Here is an 8,437-nt window from a genome sequence, read left to right on the forward strand (position 1 = left end):
TTGAAATTGGCATTATTATGTTTTTTTGTCTGAATTGGTGATTGGGTTATAGGTAAATCAGATAGGTCATAGCTTCTTGCGATCATACATCATATGATCTGTTTTTTAACTTGTGGCTTTTGCTTTTATAATGAAGGTCTTACAAACTTTATTATATCTACATTTTCGTTATCTGAAAATTCCCACAACACTGCAACATTACATGAAGGAGGAGCTCCATAAAGGATACTGAAGATATGTTACCTGATCGTTGGTCAAATATTTGAAGGAGGAGCTCCATAAAGGATACTGAAGATATGTTACCTGATCGTTGGTCAAATATTTGAAGGAGGAGCTCCATAAAGGATACTGAAGATATTTTCATGAGCGTTGGTCAAAGATGATAATTTGTTAAGGATCCAAGAGAATATCGTATCCAATGCAGGATTTAACAAGTAAGTCTACCCTATTAATTTTAAAATCTTTATATTAAACTTAGTAATAGGGAAGAATGGACTAGTTTCTTTGTCTGTCCTCTATTTTGAGGAAAACGTTCTTAGTGGGATGAGTATGTATATGATGGTACATAACTACATTTGCACCTGTGGTTTTAGGACTTTTCAAGAATCTAAGACTTTAATATGGTGTCCAACATTGACAGGTTTTTGTTTTTCCTGGGTTGGAATTTGACTGATGGTACCCATACCGGTTGTCGGACTTGGGTCTAACAAGGATCCGAGTAACATAGACTTGCGTTAAGCAATTCTAACTACCCATTCTCTTTAGGTGTCCATGTGCACCTTTTAGGTTATGAATGTTAATTAGTGAAGTTTATGAATGAAATGTGTCCATATTGTAAAAGGCATCTTGAAGCTTTTCTCATTACTCATTTGATGAAGGCGTTACCAACACATCAAAATTTGTTTTTGAGTAATGTTGAGTTTTAGCTGGTTTTGAATCATGGAATTCACTTAGACACATATCCATGTCCTACATGAGTACGGAGTCCGAGTAACATAGAGATGTACTGCATTGGAGTCTTTACATATGAGGGCTGAGGATCTCTGGGAAGTAGTGCTTGTTTGCATTGCTTGTCTGTTTATTTTGGTGGTAAAGTGTGCTTACGTACTTACTGTAAATTGCAGCTATCCAAAATCCTATCCTGACTAGAGTCAGAACACAAAATGAGGTATCACCATTTCTAAGGCTAACACGGAAGCGATGGTGGATTTTACTGGCAGTCAATATTGCCTTTGTCGTTTTAGGCCAAACTGCAGCCATCTTGCTTGCTAGATTTTATTATGCTGAAGGTGGTTCAAGCATGTTTGTAGCCACCCTTGTACAAACGGCTGGGTTCCCTGTTGTTTGTATTCCGCTAATCCTTATTCCATTACCGGCAAGTACTTCACCTCCTCCTGACTCACGTACCAAACGGAACATTATCTTGATCTATCTTTCTCTTGGTGTACTTCTTGCTGGTAACAACTTGCTCTATGCCGTGGGACTTTTATATCTCTCAGCCTCTACCTATTCCCTCATATGTGCAACCGAGTTAATTTTCAACGCGGTATTTTCTTATTTCCTCAACTCTCAGAAGCTCACCCCATTGATTCTAAACTCTGTGGTGATTCTCTCTTTTTCTGCGGCTCTCCTAGCACTGAATTTGGATTCCGACTCACCAGGTGGAGTTTCCAAATGGGAATATGCCCTCGGTTTTTTATGCACTCTTGGCGCCTCAGCTGTGTATGCTCTTCTTCTGTCTCTAATGCAGCTTTCCTTCCAGAAAGTGTTGAAATCTGAAACTTTTGCTGTAGTTATGAAGATGCAAATCTACACTTGTCTTGTAGCATCTATTGTTTCACTCGTTGGTCTTTTTGCAAGTGGGCAATGGAGGACTTTACAGAAAGAAATGGATGACTTTAATGCGGGGCCTCCTTCATACTTCATGACCTTGGTTTGGACAGCTATATCTTGGCAAGTTTGCTCAGTTGGTGTAGTGGGCTTAATTTATATGGTATCTTCTCTTTTCTCAAATGTCATTAGTACAGTAGCTCTCACTGCTGCTCCTATTGCTTCTCTGATAGTTTTCCATGATTCGATGAATGGCGCCAAGGCAATCGCCATGCTTCTGGCACTTTGGGGGTTCGCTTCTTACTTGTTTCAAAACTATCTGGATGATAGTCGAGCTATGGAATCCCCGAAACCAACAGAAATAGATAGTAGTGTTACTGAGAACCGTAAGGAGTCTTTCTGTAGTGTATCTTTAGCATGAGCAATTATTCTCAGTTGTAGACTCTAAATCTTAACTGCATTAATTCTGCCAACGCTTTCGGAAGTAAATTTGTACCTAGTTAGTAACATTCTTTTAGTTGTAGATTCAACAGCTGATTGTATTGTTGTTTTGCTTCCATTGGTAAAAATGGCAATGTGAAGCATGAACTTTATGTTATGCACAAGGCCAAACTGCATTACATGAAGGGCAGAACAGGGGAAAATGAGGCCTAGAATATCAACTTTCGTTATCTTAATCATCGTATGCTATATTGTTGCTAATGATACCATCTATTATGAACTGAAAAACTGGAAAACATATTCTGCAATTCAAATGAGCAGAAATGAAGGTAGTGAAGTTTTCATTGATGAACTGAAATATACAGATCTTAGTAATAGATTCGTCAAGCATTCGAGAGGCTTGAATCACTCGCGAATTTCTATAACTAAAACATGCTTTTCCCTCCAGTTATTATTCTGAGATTAACTTCACAAGCTTCCCGTATCCTGATTTTTTTTTTTGTAAGGAAAAAACATTAGGCTGCCCTCCTCTCGAGGGGAATACCTAATGCGTCGGACACAAGAATAAAAGAAAGGGAAGAATTATTACAATCTAAAATATCAAAACTAGAGCTAACTAAATGACCTACATTGGCAATCCAGTCAGCTGCTCGATTTGCTTCTCTGAAAACATGACGAACTTGAACTGAGTTGAACTTTGAGAGTAGGATCTTCGAGTCTTTAATAATGTTGGCTATATTTCATGAGACCGATCAGAGATTCTTGATAGCATTGATGACTTGCAAATTGTCATCTTCCACAATTATATCTCGAATATCTAGCTGGGTGGCCGGATTATATTGTGCTATCTATCACTATTCTCACCTCTCTTTTTTTACGGGAATTACTACTCTCACATAAACGTGATAAAAAATGCTTGTAATAGACTACTTGATCCAATAATAATGTGAATAATATACATCCTTCTTTCATAATAAGCTAATTTACCAAAGATATAAGTTGCTCCAAAGCTAAACAAGATAACTGAGTCGAACCAAAACGACCAAAACATAGAAAATGGCAGATAAACAAAAGAAATTGTGATTCTTGGATAGGACAAAAAATGAAGTAAAAGGACAAACAAAAGTTGAAGCCATAATTCATTCTGCTGTCCTTGTATTGCACCTAAGCCACAAAATCTAAGCAATGGCATAATCTCTTTTAATCAAAGAAGCTACAGGATTTGCACCCAAAGTCACCTAAGTCCTATGGCCTCTACTTCAGCTCCTCCATCTCCACTCTCCCTGTTCCTTGGAAATAATAGAAATGGTTATCCGACATGGAAGAAGCAAGTTACTATCCTGATACAAAAAGCTGTGGCTAAGAGGAAGAACCATGCTAAACTCTGTGTTTTCGCCGCGACACAAGATGCAGGAGAACAGCAAAGGGCACCTCCTGGGGTAGATACAAGGATTCATTGGGAGAATGAAGATGAAGGGTGGATTGGAGGGAGCACTTCAAAAGCCAATGAAGAGCAATTTAAAGCTGAAACTGAGCAGAAGGATTTATTGGGTGAAAAATTTGCAGAGTTGCTGAATTCTTCTGATTCCCATTATCAGTAAGTTGCTTTCCCTTTTTACTTGTATACTCCTAGTTTGGACCAATATGATGCATATTTTTTTCAGCAAGGAAAAAATATCTAATGAACTGTTTAGTAGTAGTTGTTACCTTTCTTTATACAGTATAATGGTTTATGATTAGATTTTTCAATATGTCACAGGTTAGAAGAACCAAAAGTGTCGATAGTTAGCTCTCGGTCTTTCGATGATAATTTTCTCACTTACTATCTATTACAACCATAGTAATATATTTGATTGAGTATCTGTATTACAACCATAGTAAAACTAAACAAGTTACGATATACCATGTCCATATAATATATTAGTGGTAAATCCATAAAGTTGGTGTCTAGGTGATGCTTCTATTACTTGTAGACTAAAGGCCTGTTCTCCCCAGCTTATTTTCAGTTCAGTTCAATTCAGTTCAGTTCAGTTCAGTTCAGCTCTTGATAATACTTTTACTCTCACATATCACTATTCATTTCAGTTCAGTTCAGTTCAGTTCAATTCAATTCACTTCAGTTTAGTTCAATTCAGTTCAGTTCAGTTCAGATCAGTTTAGTTAAGTTCAGCTGTTTTATGCCAAAGAGAACAGACCCTTAAACTTGTTTGATGTTTATGCTAATTAGTAAGAAATGACACTAATCAGGTTCTTAGGGGTAACACCAGATGCTGATCTAGAAGAGATTAAAGGAGCTTATAGAAGATTATCAAAAGAATACCACCCAGATACAACTTCACTTCCATTAAAAACAGCATCTGAGAAGTTCATGAGACTAAGAGATATCTATGATGTTTTAAGTGATGAAGAAAGCAGGAGATTTTATGATTGGACATTGGCTCAAGAGGTAGCTAGTCGTGAAGCCGAGATGATGAAGATGAAGCTTGAAGATCCCTATGAGCAAGATCTAAGGAATTATGAACCAGTTCCAGATTTAGTAGATAGGCTTGGTGGAAAGAATTTAGAGCTAAGTGACCAAGCTATGACTGCTCTTACATTTGATGCTATTATAGTTGTGTTCTCAATTGGTTGCATCATTTATGCTGTATTCTTCAAGGAGTACTAATAGATGTACATCACTGTACTGTGTATAGATTAAAGTTGAAACATGTTTTCCATGGAAAAGTTTTTAGTATATACTGTACAAATTAGTGGCACAAGAGAGCTCTCAAAACAAGCTGGTTATCACAATTTTGTAACAAAGATGAGTTGTGGTAGTCACACCCAGAATGTTGTCCATGGAAAAGTTTGTGGGTGGCAAAATCATGTATCCATGAACATAAGTCAATATCACCATTGGAAAAAAAAAAAGGTTTTTCTATGATATGACCCATTTAAAGATGGTATAATCCCCTAAATTGAATATTGAGATATCAGTGACAATAAATAGATATACAAGCTAGGAAAGGAACTAATCTAAACAAGGCAACTATAACAAAATATAATCCTAACATAGTTACAGGATTTACAATCTAATACACCCCCGCAGCCAGGGTGGGAGGAGGACAAACGCTTAGGCTAGACCTAAAACGAGTGAAGAGGCAGTCCTTTTGTGAAGATGTACTGATGCTGAGAAGAAACATGCAAGACATGAATGTGACCAACCTAAACTTTTTCATGGACAAAATGAATATCAAGTTCAACATGTTTAGTTCGCTAATGTTGTACGGGGTTGCCAGAAAGATAAACAGCAAAAATGTTGTCACATAAAAACCATAGTAGCAAAGTGGATGGGAAGGTGAAGCCCAAGGAGAAGATTTTGAATCTAGCTAAGTTAACATGTTTAGTTCGCTAATTAAGCATAAGAGAGAATTATGCAGGAGATTAAGGGCTTAAGAGAGAATTATGCTATGGAGGTACCTTGTTGGAAGGGCTTTTAATTTGTTGTTAGTAATAGCTATATTATATTTCATTTGAGATGACCAAAGATGTCTTGGCCTAATGGTTAAGATTGAGGTGATGTGAACAATAGGTCACAAGTTCAAATTCCCCTTCCCTTCTTTGTACTTTGTATGGCCCTCGTGGCTCATATGGATCAAAAAAATATACTTCCTCCGTGTTTTTTTAGATGTTACACTTTCTATTTTAGGAAGTTTTAAATTAGATGTTACACTTTTATTTTGGGTAATAATTTCTCTCTATCTCTCTCCTATCACATGTTCACATGAGACCCTTTTGTTTTTCATTCTCTCTATCTCTCTCCTCTCCAAAAATTACCTAGGAGTCCGTGATTTGAAAAGTGTAACATCTAATAAAAAACGGAGGAAGTATATATATTTCACTTGAGATATAATCGACTTCTTGAGCATAAACAAAATATGTGCTCATTGACTCTAGAAAGGTTCCATTAATGCAAGTTAGAAAATTGTTATGCGTGTTTCTCAAATTGCAAACAAACGGCCCTAGCACCAAGTGCTCGAAACAAATGACCCTTATGTTAACTAAGCCTAAGTCCCTACAATGTGAAGAACTCAAGATCGATCTTGCATCCATTTCAATCTATCTATCTATACAAACTAGTATTTGGGTCCGAACATTTTTCCGGATTGGTATTGTTTTACAAATTTGATATACATTTTTTTCCATTCCCATTAAAATATATTAAGGAAAACTCAACATTTAAAAGGTACAAATATAATAATGTGGACACTTAAAACATGATTAAAAGTTGGTTAAGATGGTAATTGTGTCATATGTAATTGCAAGAGGTCACGAGTTCAAATCTTGTTACAAGTTAATTTTATTTTTGTTAATTGACATGACTTGTCACTTGTGTACACATTGGACAATTCTATTAGAGTAACAAATGTGCCACGCACTCTATAACGTATGTGCCCCATGTTTATGATCTCATTAAAAATATTAACAATGTGTAGCTACTAACAATAGAAACTATGACCTTTGAAATGAAAGGTGAGAGTTTCACCACCCATCCATCACAATCTTAATGTTTCAAATAAAACATAATAAAATCTTATAATTATATGTAACTATAAAAACATAAACAAGTTTTTTGCTTTTTGATCTCTAACACTTTTATTAAAGTAATAACATTATTGGAAAAAGTACGAAAAGCCAATAAAATGAATTATGAAAAATAATAATATATTTGATAATTGTAACTGACGCGTGACATCGTCCAGGCTAAAATACTAGTTTTCAAAATAAAAAAATACTCACATTACCCTATACATGTTTATGATCTCATTAAAAATATTAACAATGTGTAGCTACTAACAATAGAAACTATGACCTTTGAAATGAAAGGTGAGAGTTTCACCACCCATCCATCACAATCTTAATGTTTCAAATAAAACATAATAAAATCTTATAATTATATGTAACTATAAAAACATAAACAAGTTTTTTTGCTTTTTGATCTCTAACACTTTTATTAAAGTAATAACATTATTGGAAAAAGTACGAAAAGCCAATAAAATGAATTATGAAAAATAATAATATATTTGATAATTGTAACTGACGCGTGACATCGTCCAGGCTAAAATACTAGTTTTCAAAATAAAAAAATACTCACATTACCCTATACAGTGTTCAAAAGAAAACTAAGAAAATTATCTAGTAGTATTAAAAACCAAGGGTGTCTTGGCCTAGTGATTAAGATTGAGATGTTAGTGAACGATACGTCACATGTTCGATTCTCCCTCCGCTTCTTTGTACTTTGTACTGCCTTCATGACTCATATGGATCAAAAAAAAAAAAAAAACTAGTAGTATTAAAAGCAAATCATCTATGATCTCACAGAATTACCACATCAACACCTTCTCGCAATCGCTCCGCAAGCAACTCCGCTTGTCTTCTCACAAAGCCATAACCATCAACATCTTCCATCTCTAAAAATATGTGCATATATCCTCCTCTTAGTTTGGTATATCGAGGATCTAAAATTATCTTGTTAAGCACCGGAGCATGCTGAGTAAGGTAAATGGCTAGCTCAGAGAAGCGTTCTATTGCTTTACTTGCATTATTTTTCTTATTAATTTCTCGATCTTATTACGTTTCCGCTACGCCTAACAAGTGGTATCAGAGCTAACGGTTCAATATGTCGACTATCATTAAGTTCAACATCGAGAAATTTTGATGGCAAGATAAGCTTTAGTATCTGGAGGATCCAGATGAAGGCCGTTCTTACCCAGAACGGATTAAAAAAGGCTTTAGAAGGAAAATCTAAAAAGCCGGCAACAATGACTGACGAGCAACGGAAGAGATGGATGAAAAAGCAATGTCGGCGATCCAATTATGTCTAGCCAAGGAGGTGTTACGCGAGGTCATCCATGAAGAGACCACACCGGATGGTCAAAGTTGGAGTCTCTCTATATGACCAAGAGCCTCGCAAATAAACTCCGTCTCAAAGAAAGGCTATACACAATTCGTATGGCGGAAGGTACTTCCATTCAATCTCATCTAAATGAATTTAATTCTATTCTTATTGATCTTGAAAATTTAGAAATCAAGATTGATGATGAGGATAAAGCTGTTTTATTAATTGTGTCCCTACCTCCCTCTTACAAGCACTTTAAGGAAATTATGTTATATGGTAATAATGATA

The 8,437-nt window shown here is 35.7% G+C and overlaps 2 protein-coding genes across 2 annotated transcripts; both read left to right on the plus strand.

Annotated features, from left to right (window-relative positions):
• The first annotated feature begins 303 nt into the window (after positions 1-303).
• On the plus strand, positions 304-2,507 carry LOC104895215 (probable purine permease 11). Its single transcript, XM_048642075.2, has 2 exons — positions 304-434; positions 1,125-2,507. The coding sequence occupies exons 1-2, from the start codon at positions 419-421 to the stop codon at positions 2,249-2,251; spliced, it is 1,143 nt and encodes a 380-aa protein (XP_048498032.1). The 5' UTR covers positions 304-418; the 3' UTR covers positions 2,252-2,507.
• Positions 2,508-3,323: 816 nt separating this feature from the next.
• Positions 3,324-5,005, plus strand: LOC104895126 (hypothetical protein). Its single transcript, XM_010681585.4, has 2 exons — positions 3,324-3,868; positions 4,519-5,005. The coding sequence occupies exons 1-2, from the start codon at positions 3,519-3,521 to the stop codon at positions 4,934-4,936; spliced, it is 768 nt and encodes a 255-aa protein (XP_010679887.1). The 5' UTR covers positions 3,324-3,518; the 3' UTR covers positions 4,937-5,005.
• The last annotated feature ends 3,432 nt before the right edge of the window (positions 5,006-8,437 follow it).

The sequence above is a fragment of the Beta vulgaris genome, chromosome 1, assembly GCF_026745355.1.
Source record: "Beta vulgaris subsp. vulgaris cultivar EL10 chromosome 1, EL10.2, whole genome shotgun sequence".
NCBI classification, from domain to species: domain Eukaryota; kingdom Viridiplantae; phylum Streptophyta; class Magnoliopsida; order Caryophyllales; family Amaranthaceae; genus Beta; species Beta vulgaris.